General features: G+C 43.0%; 1 protein-coding gene across 1 annotated transcript; it reads right to left on the reverse strand.

The window, feature by feature from the left end:
* Positions 1 to 1,556: 1,556 nt before the first annotated feature.
* LOC109758038 (uncharacterized) lies at positions 1,557 to 2,673 on the reverse strand. The gene is made up of 2 exons (XM_020316881.1): positions 1,807 to 2,673; positions 1,557 to 1,562 (listed from the first exon to the last, which is right to left on the reverse strand). The coding sequence occupies exons 1-2, from the start codon at positions 2,671 to 2,673 to the stop codon at positions 1,557 to 1,559; spliced, it is 873 nt and encodes a 290-aa protein (XP_020172470.1).
* Positions 2,674 to 24,678: the final 22,005 nt, after the last annotated feature.

The following is a 24,678-nucleotide window of genomic DNA, read 5'->3' on the forward strand; positions in this document are numbered from 1 at the left end:
CGGGAGACCATCCAGGCACATCCGAACATGGTGGACGAGGTCGACGCTCCTGGAGTGAGCCTCCATGCTCCAAGGGCGCAGCTGCAGTCTCGTCTCGCGGAACGGCAGGTCTCGGCGCCCTGTCGCGTCGATGTAGTGATGCTGGTGGAAGAACCTGACGAGGTAAGCCTGCGGAAAGTGCTTGACGACAGAGACGTCGTCCGTCAGAGCACCCAGCTCGAAGGCGATGGCAGCGGCGATGTCCTGCGTGCTTGCCCGCAGGTCTCGGCCTAACCACGCAACCATCGGGTGCGAGCCCAGTAGCGCGGCCTCCTGATGCATGGAAGGCGACCCGTGGATCACCGTGAACACCTCCGCAGGCCTCTGCGAGTGGTCGCCGGACCAGGCCATGGCTGGGTCGGGGCGGGACGGCGCCGCAGGCAGGGGGCGGCGGATGGGCGGCGCACGCACAGGGGTCGGATGCAGAGGACGCGCGGGCGAGGCGCCCGGTCGAAGATGCGGAGCCGGCTTGTTGGAGCAGAACTTTGCACGGTGGCCTGGATGGAAGCAGCGGCGACAGACAATCTGGTTTCTGCACTTGGCTTGGCGATGGCGGGGCATAAGACAGCGGAAGCAGAGGTTTTTAATCCACTCCGGAGTGGCCTGGCGGGGCTTCAATGGCGGGGCTTCAATGGTGCGTCTGGCAAAGCCGCCCGGCGCGGCCGACGGGACGCGACGGTGACCCACCCCCCCGCGTCTGCAGCCTCGAGCCCCGCGGGCGCCGCGCGCGTTGAATGCGCCTCCAGAGCACAGCCGCTCTCGCCTTGGACGACATCGGCCCAGCTACCTGAGTTAATGCGCGCCCTCGGGCCAGCGGGCACCGCGGCAGCATTGAAGAGGGGGGCAGCATGCCTGGCCTCCCCGCCTTGCAGCTCAGGAGGCGTCTCTGAAACCACGGACACCCCCCGCGGGTCGCGCGGCGGTCGACCAGGAGGCGGAGGAGGAGGGGTGGCTAGCTCCCGATCCAGATCCAGCGCAGAGAAGGGCCGTTGCCCAACGGGCTGGGGGGAGGGGAAGCCCCAGAGCAGCGCGGGCGGGGCGAGGCCCAGGCGCGGAAGCCGAGGCGAGCCAGATTGGGTGGCCAGCGGCGCCGGAGCGGCAGCCGCCGGGGAAGGCTGGTGGACTACGGTGGTGGGGCGGCGGCTTTCGCGAGAGCGCGAGCGGGGACGAGCCATTTCGGGTCTGTACGAGTTGGGAAGTAAACTACTTTTCTACGTGTTCACTCATAGTGTATTTACGTGTTCTAGATGTTGATATTATTCCCTATAGTTTGGTCAAATCCAGGATAGTAGGACTTCAACATGCTTAGAAACATAGAACATGCCTAAACATCTACGTATTTATTTTGCAAGTAATGTTGATCATAGATTGCGCTGGATATTATTATCATGGGTTACTGGAGTATTTGGTCAATTAGGAATGACAAGATCTTTGGATCAGCAGCACCACACCTCCCTGGCTGGATCTTCTACTATTTAAAATAAGGACTGTGGGCATGACAGATCAGAGCCAAGCATCTAAAGCTGAGAAGATTAGAAGTTGGGTAGAATAGTTACTATTAGATCATGTTTCCTAAAACTGGCATTGGGTGATGGTGTTTTTGGTTTTTACTAGTATACTCCTCGGTAGAAAGTTAAAATAATAATTAATGAAAATTACTGTAGAACAATTGTTCTACGGTTTCTGGGTAAAATAATAATTAAATGAAGCTCAAAAGGATAGCACTATTAGGGATGGAGATTTTAGGGAAGAGAAAAGAAGGCGTACCTTAGTAGAAAATTTCTTGAGCAAAGGTGCGGCGGCTAGGACTAAAAGTGTCCAGTCCATTTTATCAGTTTCCAAGTTGGAGAGATACAGAACTCTCAGGTTACTGAAGGCGGGGAAGAGCTGTCTCGAATCATCATAGTAGTAACGCAGATGTAGTGTTGAGAGGTTTATGTTGTGAAGGCAAGGAACATATCCAAACCGCAGTCTGGAGATCGGAGCGAAGTCATTGACGTCGTCACAAAAGAAGCGTTGTAGTTTTGGGACACTGGTCAGCTCAACTCCTCGGTAGAAAGAATCACAGATTTCCAAGGTCGAGAGCGAGGATGTCGGCGCGTCTATCTGTAGGACGGGGTGGGAGCTAGAGCCACAACGGCTCAAGGAAAGGAGCTCTAGTCGACTGCAAGTGTTGAGGAGATCCGAGATACCCGAGTCGCTGAAGCAAATATTTTGCAGGGTGAGGCTGGTTAGCCAACTGAAAGCAACGGGGCAAGCACCAAGGAAGGACATGAAGCGTCGTCCAAACATGGCGCGCTGCGCCTTGTTGACCCTCCTGGTGTCCACATCCGCCCGTATGGTGAATTCCAGAGGATTGGCTGTGCTGCCACCGCTCTCGACAACTGCGTTTCCGATGGAGTGCAGGTAAGGGTCGGTGAGGTAAAACGTAAGGCACAAGCTCTTGATCCTCCGCTGTTCACTGGGGGCTAGCAACCACCTCGTGGCGTTGGTGTACGTCGTCATTATATCATCCACCGTGCGATCCGAAGCATGCGGTACCAAGTCAGCGACGTCGATGACGAGATCGGAGAGCAGACGAGGGACGCGCCTCCATCGTCTCGCTAGGGCGCCGATCCTGACGGCGGTCCCCATGTCGAGCAGATTGACGATAGCGAGGATTACATCGTCAGGCAGCGCGCTCAACCTGTCATGATCGACTCGTCCCACCCCCTTGCCCTGCTTAGCATATCATGATTAGGGCAATTATATGGAAACAGATCATCAAGGGGACGATTAAAGGACGGTTGAGTAACGTGAAGAGTGGTTAATTTTTTTTTTGGATAAAAAATAGTCGTCAATTTCACGCAAGGTTCGATGCACGGATTATAATTAATAACAAAGGTAACAGCTGGTAGTGTTCATTGTTTTACTTACATGGATAATCCCCATGACTGCGGATTGCGAATGGGAGCAGACAATGTCACCGCGCACGGCCGGCGATTAATCGCCTCCCTCTCTGCGACCTGTACGACGACTCAAGTACGCTAATCTTCGGGCTAAAACCTAATCCGCCCAAGATTTTAGGAATGAGGGCGTATATAGGATGATGGTACCACGGTGGCCATACCCAACACGATCAGATTCGTTCAGATCGAAACTCTCCAGCCTCACCACGAAACAGCCCCAACCGTGCGAAGCGGTGAATTCTTGCCTGGCGCTTCAGGCGAGCGCAACTATGTTTTTTGTTTTTCCAGGCGGCCGCGACTATGTCCTCCTATTCGACGACCTGCGCGCTCAGCCCCTCGCTCCTCCTCCACAGGCACGACCTTGGGCCGGCCCAGCTGTGGGGTGAGCCCCCCTTTTTTTTTCCTTTTTTTCTTTTCTGTTATTTTTGCTTCTATAAGAAATAGAATTTTAAAAAATGGTCACTAATGCAAAACAAGTGTTCAAAAATTCACAAAAATGTTCATAATTTCCAAAAAAAAAAATACTTTTTCTGGATTTTGACTGAACATTTTATAAATTTTCATGATATTTTTTGTATTTTGATGAATTCTTTTTTATTTTTCATTAACAAATTTTTAATTGCAATGAACAATATTTAAATTCAATGAACTTTTTTTGAATTTAATGAACACATTTTGAATATGAGAACATATTTCGAATTCAATGAAAATTGTTTAATATGATGAATATTTTTTCATTTCAATGATTCTTCTATAATTGAAGAACATTTTTTTGAATTCAATGAACATTTTTAATATGATAAATATTTTTCTAAAATTCATGAACATTTTTTATTTTGATGAACAAATTCTGAATTTGAAAACAATTTTGAATTCTATGAATATTTTATAAAATCATGAACATTTCTTAATATGATGAATTTTTGGATTCCGATGAACACATTTGAATTCGATGGAACAAATTGAATTTCAAAAACTGCTCAATGATTTGAAAAAAACATTTGAATTCAGAAAATGTTCACCAATTTAAAAAAATGTTCCTAGATTTCAGAAAATGCTCGTGAATTGGCAAAACCGAAAAAATATATATAGAAAAGTAAAAAAAGAAAATAAAAAAGGAAAAAAAGATAACTAGAAGAGAAAGGAAAAAGATCAAAAAAATAGAAGAGGAAAAATAGAAAGAAAAAAACACGAAAAAGAAAAGAAAAACCGATTTCAGCCCCACGACCCACGCACCAAATAGGATATGTGGTTTTACTTCACGGAGATCAACTAACTAACTAGTGCTTGTTAGGGAGTCCCACAAGGGTCAGCTGGGGTGGACTGAGAGTGCTCTCAGCCGCCGCCATGTGCCGCACTTTGGGCGCTCCCTTCATTTTTTTTATTTTTTTCGCAATCGTTTTTGGCTTTTTAGATGTTTTTTTCTGGTTTATTCGGCATTTTAGTTTCCCACCTGTCTTCCTTACCTTTTGGACATTTGTTTTTTGAAAAAAAAACAATTTTGCGCAAAAAAAGTGTTTTTGGCTTCTACTAGAGGCACAGATTTGCTTCCGCGAGAGGCATGATTTTGCTTCCATGAGTGACACAGTTTTACTTCATGATAACCCAAAAGTATAGGGGATTGCAACAGTTTTCGAGGGTAGAGTATTCAACCCAAATTTATTGATTCGACACAAGGGGAGCCAAAGAATATTCTCAAGTATTAGCAGTTGAGTTGTCAATTCAACCACACCTGGAAAACTTAATATCTGCAGCAAAGTATTTAGTAGCAAAGTAATATGGAAGTAACGGTAACAGTGACACAAGTAACAGTAGCAGTTTTATAGTAATTGTAACAGCGGCAACGGTAAAGTAACTAAGCAAAGATCAATATGCGAAAAGCTCGTAGACATTGGGTCAGTGATGGATAATTATGTCGGATGCGATTCCTCATGCAATAGTTATAACATAGGATGACACAGAACTAGCTCCAGTTCATCAGTGTAATGTAGGCATGTATTCTGAATGTAGTCATACGTGCTTATGGAAAAGAACTTGCATGGCATCTTTTGTCCTACCCTCCCGTGGCAGCGGGGTCCTACTGGAAACTAAGGGATATTAAGGCCTCCTTTTAATAGAGTACCGGACCAAAGCATTAACACTTGGTGAATACATGAACTCCTCAAACTACGGTCATCACCGGGAGTGGTCCCGATTATTGTCACTTCGGGGTTGCCGGATCATAACACATAGTAGGTGACTATTGACTTGCAAGATAGGATCAAGAACTCACATATATTCATGAAAACATAATAGGTTCAGATCTGAAATCATGGCACTCGGGCCCTAGTGACAAGCATTAAGCATAGCAAAGTCATAACAATATCAATCTTAGAACATAATGGATACTAGGGATCAAACCCTAACAAAACTAACTCGGTTACATTGTAATTCTCATCCAACCCATCACCGTCCAGCAAGCCTACGATGGAATTACTCACGCACGGCGGTGAGCATCATGAAATTGGTGATGGAGGATGGTTGATGATGACGACAGCGACGGATTCCCCTCTCCGGAGCCCCGAACGGACTCCAGATCAGCCCTCCCGAGAGAGTTTAGGGCTTGGCGACGGCTCCGTATCGTAAAACGCGATGAATCCTTCTCTTTGATTTTTTCTCCCCGAACGTGAATATATGGAGTTGGAGTTGAGGTCGATGGAGCCTCAGGGGGCCCACGAGACAGGGGGCGCGCCCAGGGGGGCAGGCGCACGCCCACCCTCGTGGACAGGGTGTGGGCCCCTGGTCTTGATTCTTTCGTCAGTATTTTTTATTAATTCCAAAAATATTCTCCGTGAAGTTCCAGGTCATTCCGAGAACTTTTATTTCTGCACAAAAATAACACCATGGTAATTCCGCTGAAAACAGCGTCAGTCCGGGTTAGTTTCATTCAAATCGTGCAAGTTAGAGTCCAAAACAAGGGCAGAAGTGTTTGGAAAAGTAGATACGATGGAGACGTATCAACTCCCCCAAGCTTAAACCTTTGCTTGTCCTCAAGTAATTCAGTTGACAAACTGAAAGTGATAAAGAAAAACTTTTACAAACTCTGTTTGCTCTTGTTGTTGCAAATATGTAAAGCCAGCATTCAAGTTTTCAGCAAAGATTATGAACTAACCACATTCACAATAACATCTAGGTCTCATATTTACTCATATCAATGGCATAATCAACTAGTGAGCAATAATAATAAATCTCTGATGACAACACTTTCTCAAAACAATCATAATATGACATAACAAGGTGGTATCTCGCTAGCCCTTTCTGAGACTGCAAAACATAAATGCAAAGCACCTCTGAAGATCAAGGACTAACTGGACATTGTAGTTCATGGTAAAAGAGATCTAGTCATAGTTATACTCAATATAAATTAATAGTAATGGATGTAAATGACAGCGGTGCTCTCCAACTGGTGCTTTTTAATAAGAGGATGATGACTCAACATAAAAGTAAATAGATAGGCCCTTTGTAGAGGGAAGCAGGGATTTGCAGAGGTGCCAGAGCTTGAGTTTTGAAACAGAGATAAATAATATTTTGGGTGGCATACTTTCATTTTCAACATAACAACCAAGAGATCTCGATATCTTCCATGCTACACACATTATAGGCGGTTCCCAAAAAGAATGGTAAAGTTTATACTCCCCCACCACAAAGAAGCATCAATCCATGGCTTGCCCGAAACAATGGGTGCCTCCAACTAACAACAATCCTGGGGGAGTTTTGTTTGCAATTATTTTGATTTGAGCATGGGACTGGGCATCCCGGTTACCGGCCATTTTCTCGTGAGTGAGGAGCGGAGTCCACTCCTCGTGAGAATAACCCACCTAGTATGGAAAATATAGACAGCCCTAGTTGATACATGAGCTATTCGAGCATACAAAACAGAATTTCATTTGAAGGTTTAGAGTTTGGCACATACAATTTTACTTGGAACGGCAGGTAAATACCGCATATAGGAAGGTATGGTGGACTCATATGGAATAACTTTGGGGTTTATGGAAGTGGATGCACAAGCAGTATTCCCGCTTAGTACAAGTGAAGGCTAGAAAAAGACTGGGAAGCGACCAACTAGAGAGCGACAACAGTCATGAACATGCATTAAAATTAATCAACACCGAGTGCAAGCATGAGTAGGATATAAATCACCATGAACATAAATATCGTGGAGGCTATGTTGTTTTTGTTTCAACTACATGCGTGAACATGTGCCAAGTCAAGCCACTCGAATCGTTCAAAGGAGGATACCACCCTATCATACCATATCACAACCATTGTAATAGCGTGTTGGCACGCAAGGTAAACCATTATAAACTCCTAGCTAATTTAAGCATGGCATGAGCAACTATAATCTCTAATTGTCATTGCGAACATGTTTCATTCATAATAGGCTGAATCAGGAATGATGAACTAATCATATTTACAAAAACAAGATAGGTCGAGTTCATACCAGCTTCTCTCATCTCAATCAGTCCATCATATATCGTCATTATTGCCTTTCACTCGCACGACCGAACGTTGTGGATAATAATAATAGTGCACGTGCATTGGACTAAGCTGGAATATGCAAGCATTTAATACAAGGGAGAAGACAAGGTAATATGGGCTCTTGGTTAAATCAACAATAATGCAAATGAGAGCCACTCAACATTTTCATCATGGTCTTCTCCTCTCGACCCCCAAAGGAAAGAAATAAAACTATTTACACGGGAAAGCTCCCAACAAGCAAAAGAAGAATGAAAAATCTTTTTGGGTTTTCTTTTAATTACTACTACAAGCATGGAAAGTAGACTAGCTAATTTTTTTGGTTTTTCTTAAGGTTTTTCAAACACACAAGAAGAAGGCTTAGAAAAGAAAATAAACTACCATGGATAGTATAATGAAAAAGTATGAGCATCGACAACTAGAATGAGTGTGTGAACATGAATGTAATGTTGGTGAGAAATACTTACTCCCCCAAGCTTAGGCTTTGGACTAAGTTGGTCTATGGCCACGGCTGGCCTCGCGGATATCCAAAGTTGTAACTGGGGTCATACTGAGATGCAGCCGCTACTGCCTGACGAGCTGCAGCTTGGAGGCGAGCTGCCTCCGTCCTCCTTTCATACTCGTTCGCGTCCTCCCTGGTTATAACATATCTCCTTTTTGCCTGAAAGTCAAAGAAAGTAGGAGCAGGGAGAGCAATATGGACAGCGCGCTGTCTGTCAAAGATTAGTCGGTACTGAAGGGGCTGTTCATTCCTCTCAATAAACTGATTGCGAACCATATCATTATAATCTAAATAAACATGAGGCAACTCTATATCATTTGCATGTATGGGTACATCAAGATAGTTAGCTAAATGAGTTGCATAAATCCCACCAAACAAATCTCCACTTATACTGTTATGATGCAACCTTCATGCAACAATCGCCCCCAAGTTATATTGTTTATCACCTAATACCGCACTTTTGAGAACACAAAGATCTGGAACGCACATGTGACAAGCTTCATCTTTACCATTAATGCATCTACCTATAAAGAGAGAAAAATAATGTATGGAAGAAAAATGAATGCTCCCTATGGTAGCTTGTGTGAATTCTCTAGATTCCCCCACAGTGATACTAGCAAGAAAGTCTTTATATTCAGATTTGCGAGGTTCACTAAAATTGCCCCACTGCGGGAGTTTACAAGCAGTATTAAAATCTTCTAGGTCCATGGTATATGATTTATCATAAAGATCAAACAAAACAGTGTGAGAATTGCGTGAGGATGTGAATTTGAACCTTCTCACAAAGGAATCAGTTAGGTAGTAGTATTGGGGGCACTTATTTGACACAAAGCCCTCAAGTTCAGCATTACGCACATACGCGTCAAATTCCTCCTTAATGCCTGCTTGAACCATAAAATCTTCTGATGGCCATTCACAAGGCCGCACTTGAGCTTCCCTTGGTGGTTCATCGTCTGGCTCACGTATCGCGAGCCTTGGTCCTTGCTTTCTTGAGGAACCACCTTGGTATATTTTCCTATGCATTTTTCTTTCTCTGAAATTTTTAGTGACTCAAAATAAAAGTGAACCAAACTCAACAAGATTGATAGCAACTGCTCCCACAAATGCCTAGAAGCTAAATCATGCATTAAAACTACTTTTGACCATATAAAATTGACATGGAAGCTCAAGAACAGGGTCACCTTAGCAGCAAAAATTTGCAATAAATAAAGCACTAGAACAAAAACTAATTGGGCCATTGGAGGAGTCACATACCGAAGAACAATCCCCCAAAACAGTTTCATGAATGAAGCTTTGAGCAAGGAGATCGAAAATCGCAGCAAAACGAGCTAGAACACGAGTTTGAGCTGTGTGGTGATTTTTTTTGGAGGAAGATGAAGTGTGTGGGTGCAGGAATAAGTGGAGGGGGGCCACGTGGGGTCCACGAGGCAGGGGGGCGCGTCCAGGGGGGGCAGGCGCGCTCTGGACCCTCGTGGCCAGGCGGTGTGGCCCCCTGATGTGTTCTTAGTGCCAAATATTCTTAAATATTCTACAAAAAAAATCATATTTCATTTACGGGACATTTGGAGAACTTTTATTTTTGGGGTATTTTTTATTGCAAGGATAAATCAGAAAGCAGACAGAAAAATACTATTTTTGCTTTATTTAATCTAAATAACAGAAAGTAAAAGGAGGGTACAGAGAGTTGTGCTTTCTAACTTCATCCATCCCATTCTCATCAAAAGGAATCCACTAACAAGGTTGATCAAGTCTTGTTAACAAACTCATTCTGAATCACATGAAACCGGAGAATCTTCGAATAGCACTAAGTTACCTCAACGGGGATATGCATGTCCCCAACAATAAGAATATCATATTTCTTCTTGACAGTAGGAAGAGCAAATTCAAAACCTCCAAATAGTAATCGTTGAAAATTTTCAAATACAATTGATACTGTGGACTTGAGGTTGTTTCCTCGGAAAGTGTACCATATGCTCATTACCATTAACATGAAAAGTGACATTGCCTTTATTGCAATCAATAACAGCCCCTGCAGTATTCAAAAAGGGTCTACCAAGGATAATTGACATACTATCGTCCTCGGGAATATCAAGAATAACAAAGTCCGTTAAAATAGTATCATTTGCAACCACAACAGGCACATCCTCACAAATACCGACAGGTATAGCAGTTGATTTATCAGCCATTTGCAAAGATATTTCAGTAGGTGTCAACTTATTCAAATCAAGTCTACGATATAAAGAGAGAGGCATAACACTAACACCGGCTCCAAGATCACATAAAGCAGTCTTAACATAGTTCTTTTAATGGAGCATGGTATAGTTGGTACTCCTGGATCTCCTAGTTTCTTTGGTATTCCACCCTTAAAAGTATAATTAGCAAGCATGGTGGAAATTTCAGCTTTCGCTATCCTTCTTTTATTTGTAACAATATCTTTCATGTACTTAGCATAAGGATTCGTTTTAAGCATATCAGTCAAACGCATATGCAAAAAGATAGGTCTAATCATTTCAGCAAAGCGCTCATCCTCATCATCCTTTTTCTTGGATGGTTTAGGAGGAAAAGGCATGGGTTTTTGAACCCATGGTTCTCTTTCTTTACCGTGCTTCCTAGCAACAAAGTCTCTCTTATCGTAACGTTGATTCTTTGATTGTGGTTATCAAGATCAACAGCATGTTCAACCTCTACATCATTATTATTGCTAGGTTGAGCATCAACATGAACATCATCATTAACATCATCACTGGGTTCATGTTCATTACCAGATTGTGTTTCAGCATCAGAAATAGAAATATCATTGGGATCCTCAGGTGTGTCAACAACAGGTTCACTAGAAGCATGCAAAGTCCTATCATTTTTCTTCTTCTTCTTTTTAGAAGGACTAGGTGCAACAACATTATTTCTCTGAGAATCTTGCTCAATTCTCTTAGGGTGGCCCTCAGGATACAAAGGTTCCTGAGTCATTCTACCACCTCTAGTCACAAATCTAACATCATTATCATTTTTCTTATTATTTAATTCATTGAGAAAATCATTTTGTGCTTTAAGCACTTGTTCTGCTTGAGTGGTAACCATGGAAGCATGTTTACTAATAAGTTTAAGTTCACCTTTAACTCTAGACATATAATCACTCAAGTGTTCAATCATATAAGCATTGCGTTTCAATTGTCTACCAACATAAGCATTGAAGTTTTCTTGTTTAATGATAAAATTATCAAACTCATCCAAGCATTGACTAGCAGACTTATAACGAGGCATATCACCTTCATCAAATCTATAGAGATAATGTACCTTTACTACATGTGTCAGGTTATCAAGACCATGTATTTCTTCAATAGGCGGTAAATTCTTAACATCTTCAGCTTTAATACCCTTTTCTTTCATAGATTTCTTTGCCTCTTGCATATCTTCAGGACTGAGAAATAGAATACCCTTTTCTTCGGAGTTGGCTTAGGAGTTGGTTCAAGAAGTGTCCAATTGTTTTCATTAGTCAACATATTATTCAATAACAATTCAGCTTGATCAACAGTTCTTTCCCTGAAAACACAACCAGCACAACTATCCAGGTGGTCACTGGAAGCATCGGTTAGTCCATTATAAAAGATATCAAGTATTTTATTTTTCTTGAGGGGATGATCAGGCAAGGCATTAAGTAATTGGAGAAGCCTCCCCCATGCTTGTGGGAGACTCTCTTCTTCAATTTGCACAAAATTATATATTTCCCTTAAAGCAGCTTGTTTCTTATGAGCGGGGAAATATTTAGCAGAAAAGTAATAAATCATATCCTGGGGACTATGCACACAACCAGGATCAAGAGAATTAAACCATATTTTAGCATCACCCTTTAATGAGAATGGAAATAACTTAAGGATATAGTAGTAACGAATTTTTTCCTCGTGAGTGAATAGGGTGGCTATATCATTCAATTTAGTAAGATGTGCCACAACAGTTTCAGATTCATAACCATAAAAAGGATCAGATTCAACCAAAGTAATTATCTCAGGATTCACAGAGAAATCATAATCCTTATTAGTAATACAGATAGGTGAAGTAGCAAAAGCAGGGTCATATTTCATTCTATCATTCAGAGACATTTCTTTCAGCTTAGCTAATAATTTCTTAAGATCAGATCTATCATTGCAAGCAAGAAAATCTCTAGCAGTTTCTTCATCCATAGCATAACCCTCAGACACAACAGGCAATTCATATCTAGGGGGAGAATCTTCATCATCACTTTCATCAGTATTATCAGTTTCAATAATTTCATTCTCTCTAGCCCTAGCAAGTTGTTCATCAAGAAATTCACCTAATGGCACAATATTATCAAGCATAGAAGTAGTTTCATCATAAGCATCACGCATAGCAGAAGTGGCATCATCAATAACATGCGACATATCAGAATTAATAGCAGAAGCAGGTTTAGCTGTCGCAAGTTTACTCAAAACAGATGGAGAATCAAGTGCAGAGCTAGATGGCAGTCCCTTACCTTCCCTCGTAGTTGAGGGATAAATCTTGGTTTTCTCGTCTTTCAAGTTCCTCATAGTGATCAGCAGATATAAATCCCAAGTGACTCAAAGAATAGAGCTATGCTCCCCGGCAACGGCGCCAGAAAATAGTCTTGATAACCCACAAGTATAGGGGATCGCAACAATTTTCGAGGGTAGAGTATTCAACCCAAATTTATTGATCCGACACAAGGGGAGCCAAAGAATATTCTCAAGCATTAGAAGTTGAGTTGTCAATTCAACCACACTTGGAAAACTTAATATCTGCAGCAAAGTATTTAGTAGCAAAGTAATATGGAAGTAATGGTAACAGTGGCAAAAGTAATAGTAGCAGTTTTGTAGTAATTGTAACAACGACAATGGTAAAGTAACTAAGCAAAGATCAATATGTGAAAAGCTCGTAGGCATTGGATCAGTGATGGATAATCATGTTGGATGCGATTCCTCATTCAATAGTTATAACATAGGGTGACACAGAACTAGCTCAAGTTCATCAATGTAATGGAGGCATGTATTCCGAATATAGTCATACATGCTTACGGAAAAGAACTTGCATGACATCTTTTGTCCTACCCTCCCGTGGCAGCGGGGTCCTATTGGAAACTAAGGGATATTAATGCCTCCTTTTAATAGAGTACCGTACCAAATCATTAACACTTGGTGAATACATGAACTCCTCAAACTACGGTCATCACCGAGAGTGGTCCCGATTATTGTCACTTCGGGGTTGCCGGATCATAACACATAGTAGGTGACTATTGACTTGCAAGATAGGATCAAGAACTCACATATATTCATGAAAACATAATAGGTTCAGATCTGAAATCATGGCACTCGGGCCCTAGTGACAAACATTAAGCATAGCAAAGTCATAGTAACATCAATCTTAGAACATAATGGATACTAGGGATCAAACTCTAACAAAACTAACTCGATTACATGGTAAATCTCATCCAACCCATCACCGTCCAACAAGCCTACGATGGAATTACTCATGCACGGCGGTGAGCATCGTGAAATTGGTGATGGAGGATGGTTGATGATGACGACGGCGACGGATTCCCCTCTCCGGAGCCCCGAACGGACTCCAAATCAGCCCTCCCGAGAGAGTTTAGGGCTTGGCGGCGGCTCCGTATCGTAAAACGCAATGAATCCTTCTCTCTGATTTTTTTCCCCGAACGTGAATATATGAGTTGGAGTTGAGGTCGGTGAAGCCTCAGGGGCTCCACGAGACAGGGGGCGCGCCCAGGTGGGGAGGCGCGCCCCCACCCTCGTGGACAGGGTGTGGGCCCCCTGGTCTTGATTCTTTCGCCAGTATTTTTTATTAATTCCAAAAATATTCTCCGTGAAGTTTCAGGTCATTCCGAGAACTTCTATTTCTGCGCAAAAATAACACCATGGCAATTCTGCTGAAAACAGCGCCAGTCCAGGTTAGTTCCATTCAAATCATGCTAGTTAGAGTCCAAAACAAGGGCAAAAGAGTTTGGAAAAGTAGATACGATGGAGACGTATCACTTCGCGTGAGGCACAACCATACTTCTCACAAACAAAAAACACATTTTTTTCTTCCGCAAGAGGTACTGCCGTGCCTCTCAAAAACGAAAGAAAACATGTTTTTTGCTTTTCGATCGGAAAGGAATAAATAACGTTTTTTTATGAGAGGCACGGTTTTGCTTCCGCGAGATGTACAGTCGTGCCTCACGAAAACGAAAAAAGCATGTTTTTTATTCGACGAGAGGCACAGACCGTGCCTCTTTTCGGAAAGGAAAAGATGTGATACCAGCTTGGTTTTTTCATGACAAAATTTCATCAAAATCTATCAAAACCGGATCTAGTTTTGAAGATCTCCAGGCGAGGAATCCAAAGGTGAAAATGGTTCGAGATTTGGAAGCACGATTTAAAAGATAAAATGTTTTTTATAAATGGATCTACAAAGAAGGAAAAACTCTCATGTTACGACAACCGGTGCACATGTTGTGCAGCACTTGTTCGCAAGGTGGGAGTGACCTTTGCAAAGAGTGTTTCTTAATTAGTGATTTCACACTATAGGGGAGACACAACGACCTTTTGCCTCAAGCGCCTATGACAGTTGGCCGACCCACATCACGGGAGGCCATTGGCCTTTAAGCCCTCTCTTTTTTCTTCTGTTTTTGTTTTTGTTTTTATTTCTTTTTTCTTTTTTTATACTTCCAAATATATATAGACAAATATTTCCTTTAACCGATGGTAGTTACCCTCACTCACCTGAGTTTTGTATGGTGTATGTAGTATCTGTCAAAACAGAGAGTATGTACGTGTAGTAAGTAGTATATAAGAATATTTGAGTAGTATATATCCTTATTTTAGGTAGTATGTACTATTTTTTAGACATTATTTTATATATACAAATATGAAGGTATTTTCAAAATATACAAAAAACTATGGACTCACATGCAATTTTTTCTATAACTTGCTTTGAAATATCTTAGAATGAATTTAGAATGATAAATTAGTATATATACTACCACAGGGTAGTATATGAGACATGTGGGGGAACTACCCCTGAATGGTAGGATATATTTTCCATATATATACTATTAACCAAGCATTATTTTCCATATATATATTAAACATAATTGAAACATTAAAAAAAATTAACCAAGCATTTGAAAAGTGTTATATGTGTATAGAGAAAATGTTTCTCATGTGTACGAAAAATGTGTACAAAAAATATATGCAATGTGTATGAACGAATTTGAACATGTATTTAAATACTGTTAATCAATCACTTCAAAAATATTAACCAAACATTTGAAAAAGTTGAACTTTTATAGAAAAAAAACTGTCATGTATACAATGTTAATCATGTATTTTAAAAATATTAAATGTGTACAAAAAAGTTGTACATGACTTTTTTTTGGATTGTTGGAATGTTAGAAAAAATCATGATTAATTCAAGTAGATAACTCATTACTAGAATAATAATTTGCATGCAACAACCTAGCATACTAGTGAACGAAATATGCCCTATATGCAATAATAAAGTTATTATTTTATATTTCCTTATTCATGATAAAGGTTTATTATTCATGCTATAATTGTATTGTCCGAAAACTTAAATACATCTGTGAATACATAGACAAAACACCATGTCCCTAGTAAGCCTCTACTAGACTAGCTCGTTAATCAAAGATGGTTAAGTTTCCTAACCATAGACATGTGTTGTCATTTGATGAACGGGATCACATGATTAGGAGAATGATGTGATGGACAAGACCCATCCGTTAGCATAGCATATTGATCGTTCAATTTTATTGCTATTGCTTTCTTCATGTCAAATACATATTCCTTCGACTATGAGATTATGCAACTCCCGGATACCGGAGGAATGCCTTGTGTGCTATCAAACGTCATAACGTAACTGGGTGATTATAAAGATGCTCTACAGGTATCTCCGAAGGTGTTTGTTGGGTTGACATAGATCGAGATTAGGATTTGTCACTCCGAGTATCAGAGAGGTATCTCTGGGCCCTCTCGGTAATACACATCTTAAGAAGCCTTGCAAGCAAATTGACTAATGATTTAGTTACAGGATGTTGTATTACAGAATGAGTAAAGAGACTTTCCAGTAACGAGATTGAACTAGGTATGAAGATACCGACGATCGAATCTCGGGCAAGTAACATACCAATGGACAAAGGGAATAACGTATGTTGTCATAACGGTTCGACCGATAAAGATCTTTGTAGATTATGTAGGAGCCAATATGAGCATCCAGGTTCCTCTATTGGTTATTCAGCGGAGGGGTGTCTCATTCATGTCTACATAGTTCTCGAACCCGTAGGGTTCGCACGCTTAATGTTTGATGACGATTTTGTATTATATGAGTTATGTAATTTGGTGACCGAATGTTGTTCGGAGTCCTGGATGAGATCACAAACATGACGAGGAGTCTCGAAATGGTCGAGAGGTAATGATTGATATGTAGGACTATAGTATTCGGACACCAGAAGTGTTCCGGAGGGTACTGGGTACATATCGGGTCACCGGAAGGGTTTTCGGGCACCCCCGGCAAAAGATATGGGCCTAATGGGCCAAGAGGGGAAACACAGCAGCCAGGAGGGGCTGCTGTGCCACCCATATGGTCCGAACCAGAGGAGAAGGAAAGAGGGGAAGAGAAAAGGAAGGGGAGGGATTCGGCCTCCCCCTTCCTTCCCTCCTCCCTCCTCGTTCCTTCCCCCTCCGGAACTTATGGAAGGGGGAGGCCGAATTGGGGAGGCGCCCAAGTAGGATTCCTCCTACTTGGGGCGCCCCCTTGCTGCTCCCCTCCCTCTTCCACCTATATACATGGGGAGGGGGCGCCTAGAACACACAACAACATCTGTTAGTCGTGTGCGGCGCCCCCCTCCACAGATTACACCCCCGGTCATATTCTCGCGATGCTTAGGCGAAGCCCTACGCGTATCACTTCACCATCACTGTCACCACGCCATCGTGCTGATGAAACTCATCTAGTTCCTCGATACTTTGCTGGATCAAGAGTTCGAGGGACGTCATCGAGCTGAACGTGTGCTGAACTCGGAGGTGACGTACGTTCGGTACTTGATCGGTCGGAATGAGAGGAAGTTCAACTACATCAACTGTGTTGTCAAACGCTTCCGCTTTCGGTCTACGAGGGTACGTAGACACACTCGCCCCCTCTCGTTGCTATGCATCTCCTAGATAGATCTTGCGTGAGCGTAGGAAATTTTTGAAATTGCATTCTACGTTCCCCAACAGTGGCATCCGTGCCAGGTCTATGCATAGATGATATGCACGAGTAGAACACAAAGAGTTGTGGGCAGTGATAGTCATACTGCTTACCAACAACGTCTTATTTTGATTCGGCGGTATTGTTGGATGAAGCGGCCCAGACCAACCTTACATGACCACGTTCATGAGACCGATTCCACCGACACACATGCAACTAGTTTTGCATAAAGGTGGCTGGCGGGTGTCTGTTTCTCCTACTTTAGTTGAATCAAATTTGACTGCGGCCGGTCCTTGTTGAAGGTTAAAACAACAAACTTGATGAAACACCGTTGTGGTTTTGATGCGTAGGTAAGAATGGTTCTTGCTAGAAGCCCATATTAGCCACATAAAACTTGCAACAACAAAGTAGAGGACGTCTAACTTGTTTTTGCAGGGCATGTTGTGATGTGATATGGTCAAGACATGATGTGATATACAATATTGTATGAGATGATCATGTTTTGTAAAAGTTACCGGCAACCGGTAGTAGCCTTATGGTTGTCTCTTTATTGTATGAAATGCAAACACCATGTAATTGTTTTACTTTATCACTGTGCATTAGCGATAGTTGTAGACGCAATAGTTGGCGAGACGAACACGATGCAACGATGGAGATCAAGGTGTCGAGCCGGTGACGATGGAGATCATGACGATGCTTTGGAGATGGAGATCAAAAGCACGAGATGATGATGGCCATATCATGTCACATATTTTGATTGCATGTGATGTTTATCTATTATGCATCTTATTTTGCTTAGTATGGCGGTAGCATTATAAGATGATCCCTTAACTAAAATTTCAAGGTATAAGTGTTCTCCCTGAGTATGCACCGTTGCGACAGTTCGTCGTGTTGAGACACCACGTGGTGATCGGGTGTGATAGACTCTACGTTCGAATACAACGGGTGCAAGATAGTTTTGCACATGCAGAATACTCGGGTTAAACTTGACGAGCCTAGCATGTACAGACCTGGCCTCGGAACACTAGAGACCGAAAGGTCGAACATGAATCATATAGTTGTTGGGGAACGTAGTAATTCAAATTTTTTCCTACGATCACGCAAGATCTATCTAGAACATGCATAGCAACGAGACGGGAGAGTGTGTCCACGTACCCTCGTAGACCGAAAGCGGAAGCATTTAGTAACGCTGTTGATGTAGTCGAACGTCTTCACGATCCAAGTACCGAACGTACGGCACCTCCGTGTTCAGCACACGTTCAACACGATGACATCCCCGAGCTCTTGATCCAGTTGAGGATGAGGGAGAGTTCCGTCAGCACGACGGCATGGCAACGGTGTTGATGATGTTACCGGCGCAGGGCTTCGCCTAGGCACTACGACGATATGACCGACGTGTTAAACTGTGGAGGGGGGCACCGCACACGGCTAAGAGAATAACTGTTTGCTTTGGGGTGCCCCTGCCCCCGTATATAAAGGAGGAGAGAGGCAGGCTGGCCGGCCCTGTAGGGCGCGCCAAGAGGAGGGAGTCCTACTAGGACTCCAAGTCCTAGTAGTATTCCACTTGGTGGAAGGGGGAAGGAAGGAAGGGAGAGGGAGAGGGAGAGGAAAAGGGGGTCGCGCCCCCTCCCCTAGTCCTATTCGGACTCCCCTGGGGGGGGGGGGGCGCCTCCCCTATGTGGGCTGTCCTCTCTCTCCCCTATGGCCCTTGATGACCCATTGCTTCCCCGGGGGGTTCCGGTAACCCCTCCGGCACTCCGTTTTTACCCGGTACCACTCGAAACTCTTCCGGTGTCCGAATAACATGGTCCAATATATTAAGCTTTATGTATCAACCATTTAGAGACTCCTCGTCACGTCCGTGATCTCACCCGGGACTCCGAACAAACTTCGGTCATAAAAAACACATATCTCATAATACAAATCGTCATCGAACGTTAAGCGTGCGGACCCTACACGTTCGAGAACTCTGTAGACATGATCGAGACACATCTCTGATCAATAACCAATAGCGGAACCTGGATGCTCATATTGGCTCCTACATATTCTATGAAGATCTTTATCGGTCAAACCGCATAACAACATACATTGTTCCCTTTGTCACTGGTATGTTACTTGCATGAGATTCAATCGTCGGTATCATCATACCTAGTTCAATCTCGTTACTGGCAAGTCTCTTTACTCGTTCCATAATACTTCATCCCGCAACTAACTCATTAGTCACATTGCTTGCAAGGCTTATAGTGATGAGCATTACCGAGAGGGCCCAGAGATACCTCTCCGAAACACGGAGTGACAAATCCTAATCTCAATCTATGCCAACCCAACAAACACCTTTGGAGACACCTGTAGAGCATCTTCATAATCACCCAGTTACGTTGTGATGTTTGATAGCACACAAGATGTTCCTCCGGTATTCGGGAGTTGCATAATCTCATAGTCTGAGGAACATGTATAACTCATGAAGAAAGCAATAACAATGAAACTGTAACGATCATAATGCTAAGCTAACGGATGGGTCTTGTCCATCACATCATTCTCCTAATGATGTGATCCCGTTCATCAAATGACAACACATGTCTATGGTTAGGAAACATAACCATCTTTGATAAACGAGCTAGTCAAGTAGAGGCATACTATGGACACTATGTTTTGTCTATGTATTCACACATGTACTAAGTTTCCGGTTAATACAATTCTAGCATGAATAATAAACATTTATCATGATATAAGGAAATACAAATAAAAACTTTATTATTGCCTCTAGGGAATATCTCCTTCAGTCTCCCACTTGCACTAGAGTCAATAATCTAGATTACAAAGTAATGATTCTAACACCCATGGAGTCTTGGTGCTGATCATGTTTTGCTAGTGGAAGAGGCTTAGTCAATGGGTCTGCAACATTCAGATCCGGATGTATTTTGCAAATCTCTATGTCTCCCTCCGACTGTAGCGACCACAATACCAATGGGCCGAAGTCTCTGTGCTTAAGTGTCATCCCTGGATCGGTAATGCTAACACACACAATACTCGAGGAATTATAACAGAGTTCAATCACAGACTTATTACATCGAGTCCTCATAAAGAGTATGATTACACAAAATATCATGGCTGAAGGCCATCTAAACTAAATAACTATAGAAGCTTCGAAGGTAAATGAGTCCATCAACTCCAATGACATAGCTGAGTGCAAGACAATGACCAATCGCACCTTATTCGTCGTCTAAGTAGTCTACAACATGAGACGTTGCAACCGTGTAGGTCAGCACATTGAATATGCTGGCAGAGTTACACTGTAAAGCAAATAAATGCAAGAACTATATCTACATGCAAAATTTGGCTGGTGGAGGCTCTAAGTTTATGATTTTGCATAAAGCTAGTTTTTCCCTACAACAAAGGAATAAATTTATTTAACTACTCCCAAGTTGTTCCAATATTTGAGAAGGTTTCCCCAACTTAAAATCCCAATTAAACAAGTATCATCATTTAACCCAATTCAATTAATTAAAGAGTGATGCGATCAACAATAATATCCAATTCCAGATACTCAAGATGTCCATAACCGGGGACACGGCTAACCATGATTAGTTTATACACTCTGCAGAGGTTGCGCACAAGACTCGACCGCATCCATGATCGGAAGATCGAGACATAGTCTTTCTGAAGCATTAACTCTCTACTCCGGATAGACCGGTACACCTACTTTCCCTCTCCATCTGCTAATCCACCTCTTCGAGAGCTCATACATCTTAGTCAACTATGCCAGAGCCCATAATGGCTTGTGGCTGCATATGGAAGTTTCTAGTCATGAAATATCATATGATCCCTTTGAGCCTGGGTGGTGAACCGAGGAAAAATCACACGGGTACCCCGGGTTTCCCTTAATGGACAACACTGGGTTCCTCAGGTGCCCCAACCAATCCACCTAGATGTGTATTAAAGTTGCCACCTTAATGTTATCCAAGATTAACAACTCTCATAACTTCCATGTGATTCACGATCCAATCCCCGTCTACGAGCATGGCTAAGAAATAACAAAGCATAACGTATATTCCCCGGGTGATCAAAAGGTATTAAGTTCCTACCTCAAGTACTACAACCGTTCGTTAAACCGAACGAACGAGTGAACATTTACTAAATAAACGAAAACTAAAACGAAAAACCGATCTAACCTAAAACCAAAAAAACAAAGATTAAACCGGTTGGACCGGGCGGTTTTACCGGTTCGCCGGAGTTGACTGGTCGGCGGGGGCGCGGATCAGATCGGCGACGGCCGCGTCGGCCGGTGGGGTGTGGCGGCGTCGGGCGACGGCACGGGGCAGCGGCAGCGGCGCAAGGCGACGGCGGCGCGGGTGGTGGCGGCGGCGGCGGCAGCAGCAGCGCGGGGCGGCGGAGCTAGGCGGCGGCGGAGGCGAGCTGCGGCGGCGGCGGTGCTCGATGGCGGCGACGGGGTGCGGGCGAGGTGGAGGAGGAGGCGGCGGGGGCGTCGGGTTATAAAGGGCCCCGGGGGGTGCCTTGGGCAGGGGGGCGATGGCGGTGGCCGACCCGGACTCCTCCTGCCGGAGTCCGGCGTCCGCACGGAGAGGGAGGCGGCGCGGGGTGGATGGGCCGGCTGGGTTTAGGCCCAGTCGGTCCGGAACCTTTTTTTAAAATAATTTCACCGCGAAAGAAAAATCCTAATAATATATAAAAAATTCTAGAAATTCCAGAAACAATTTTCACCATCTAAACCTACTATTTTGGACAGGATGAACATTTTTCTGGACTAAAATACAATTTTCAAAAATGCAAGTTTTCCCTATTTCAAATAAAATAGCAAATAAAATAGAGATGAAATAATAATTTGATTTTAAAATTTCTTCTCCAATATTTCGCTTCTATTGAAGAAGTCATATTATCTCCTCTCATTTATTTTTATTATAGGAAATAATTGGAGAGAAAAATATTAAAATCAAGTTGATCTTTTTTTTTTCAAATTTGAAATAAATTCAAATATGAATTTTGTGAAACCTCCAACTCTCTACTTGGGTCCTTGAGTTGCTTAAGATTTCTAGGATCACAACAAAATGCAAAAATAAATATGAAATGCATATGATGATCTATGTATAACATCCAAATTGAAAATTGGGATGTTACAAACCTACCCCCTTAAGATGAATCTCGCCCTCGAGATTCGGGTTGGTCAGCAAAAAGGTTTGGGTGGTCCTTGTGAAGATCTTCTTCTCGCTCCCAGGTGGCTTCCTCCTCGGTATGGTGGGTCCACGGAACTTCACAAAACTTGATAACCTTGCTGCGAGTAACACGGCTAGAAAACTCGAGAATCTTGACTGGCTTCTGTTCATTGGTCAGATCACTATCCAACTGAATTGCTTCCAGTGGCACTGTATCTCTTAGAGGAATATCGGCCATCTCTGCGTGGCACTTCTTCAACTGGGAAACGTGAAACATATCATGAACACCTAACAATCCTTTGGGCAATTCCAACTTGTACGCAACTTCTCCCATGCGTTCCAAAACTCTGTATGGTCCAACAAAACGTGGTGCTAGCTTTCCCTTGACTCCAAAATGTTTAACTCCTCGAAGTGGGGACACATGAAGATATGCTCTGTCTCCGACTTCGTAGACTATCTCCTTGCATTTTGTATCCGCATAACTCTTCTGCCTTGACTGGGCTACCTTGAGTCTGTCTCGAATCAACTTAACCTTCTTCTCAGAATCTCTGATTAAGTCTGGTCCGAACAACTGTCGATCTCCAACTTCATCCCACGATAACGGTGTCCTGCACCTCCTTCCTTACGAGGCTTCGAAAGGGGCCATCTTTAAACTGGCTTGATAACTGTTGTTATATGAGAACTCTGCATAGGGCAAATTGTCATCACAACTAGATCCATAATCTAGCGCACAAGCTCTCAACATGTCCTCCAGAATCTGATTGACTCTCTCGGTCTGTCCATCTGTCTATGGATGAAAGGCTGTACTGAACTCTAGCCTGGTACCCAAAGTTTCATGCAACTGATTCCAAAACTCAGAAGTAAACTGTGTTCCTCTATCTGATACAATGGTCCTCGAAACTCCATGCAGACATACGATCCTGGTCATGTATATCTTCGCCAACTTAGCACTTGTATATGTTGTCTTCACAGGGATAAAATGGGCTACTTTCGTCAAGCGATCAACTACAACCCAGATAGAGTCATAGCCTGAACGAGTCGTGGGTACTCCAGTGATAAAATCCATGCCAAGTTTACCCCACTTCCATTCGGGTATCGGCAATGGTTGTAGCAATCCTGCTGGCTTCTGATGCTCTGCCTTTATTCTCTGACATACATCACATACTGCTACATACTCGGCAATATCCTTCTTCATTCCTGTCCACCAGAAAGTTTCCTTCAAATCCAGATACATCTTAGTGTTGCCTGGGTGAATCGAGTAAGGCGAATCATGAGCCTCCTGAAGAATCAACTTCCTAATCTCAGGGTCATTTGGCACATAAATACGATCCTCAAGCCATAAGGTGTCGTGCTCATCCTCACAAAATCCCTTAGCCTTTCCTTTACTCATGCTTTCCTTTATCTCAGCAATCTCCTTGTCCATCTTCTGGGCTTCTCTAATCTTACCCAACAAAGTGGACTGAATTTCCACTGCTGCAACATAACCTCTCGGAACTATCTCCAAGCATAGCTCTCGAAGGTCATCTGCTAACTCCTTAGGTAATCCTCCGGTTATGAGCGTGTTAACATAACTCTTGCGGCTCAACGCACCTGCTACGACATTGGCCTTTCCTGGATGATAATGTAATCTCATGTCATAATCCTTTATTAGTTCTAACCATCTCCTTTGCCTGAGGTTTAACTCCTTCTGCATGAAGATGTACTTAACTCTTATGATCAGTGTAAACATCAACCGGTTTCCTATGAGAAAGTGTCTCCATGTCTTTAGCGCATGCACTACGGCTGCTAACTCCAAATCATGCGTAGCATAATTCAACTCATGAGGTCAAATCTGTCGTGAGGCATATGAAGCAACTCTTCCTTCCTGCATAAGCACACCTCCAAGTCCTTGTCGTGATGCGTCGCAATACACTTGGAAATCCTTGCGTTGGTCTGGGAGAATCAGCACTGGGGCTGTAACCAAATGTTTCTTCAACTCCTGAAAACTAGCCACACAATCCTCAGTCCATTTGAACTTGGTGTCCTTTAATAACTTTGTCATGGGCTTTGTAATCTAGGAAAAATTCTCAATGAACCTCCGGTAATAACCTGCGAGTCCAAGAAAACTTCTGATCTCTCCCACTGAGGTGGGTGCCAACCATTTAGTGACAGAAGCAACCTTGGTAGGGTCTACTGCTATTCCTTCTTTGGATATAACATGTCCAAGAAATCCAACTTCCTTCAACCAAAACTCATATTTGCTGAACTTGGCATACAACTGATGTTCTCT

Source organism: Aegilops tauschii, chromosome 2 (genome assembly GCF_002575655.3).
Source record: "Aegilops tauschii subsp. strangulata cultivar AL8/78 chromosome 2, Aet v6.0, whole genome shotgun sequence".
NCBI classification, from domain to species: Eukaryota; Viridiplantae; Streptophyta; class Magnoliopsida; order Poales; family Poaceae; genus Aegilops; species Aegilops tauschii.

Coding starts and splice junctions, on each gene's coding strand:
- LOC109758038 (XM_020316881.1), bottom strand. CDS start 2,673: ATGGGGACCGCCGTCAGGATCGGCGCCCTAGCGAGACGATGGAGGCGC.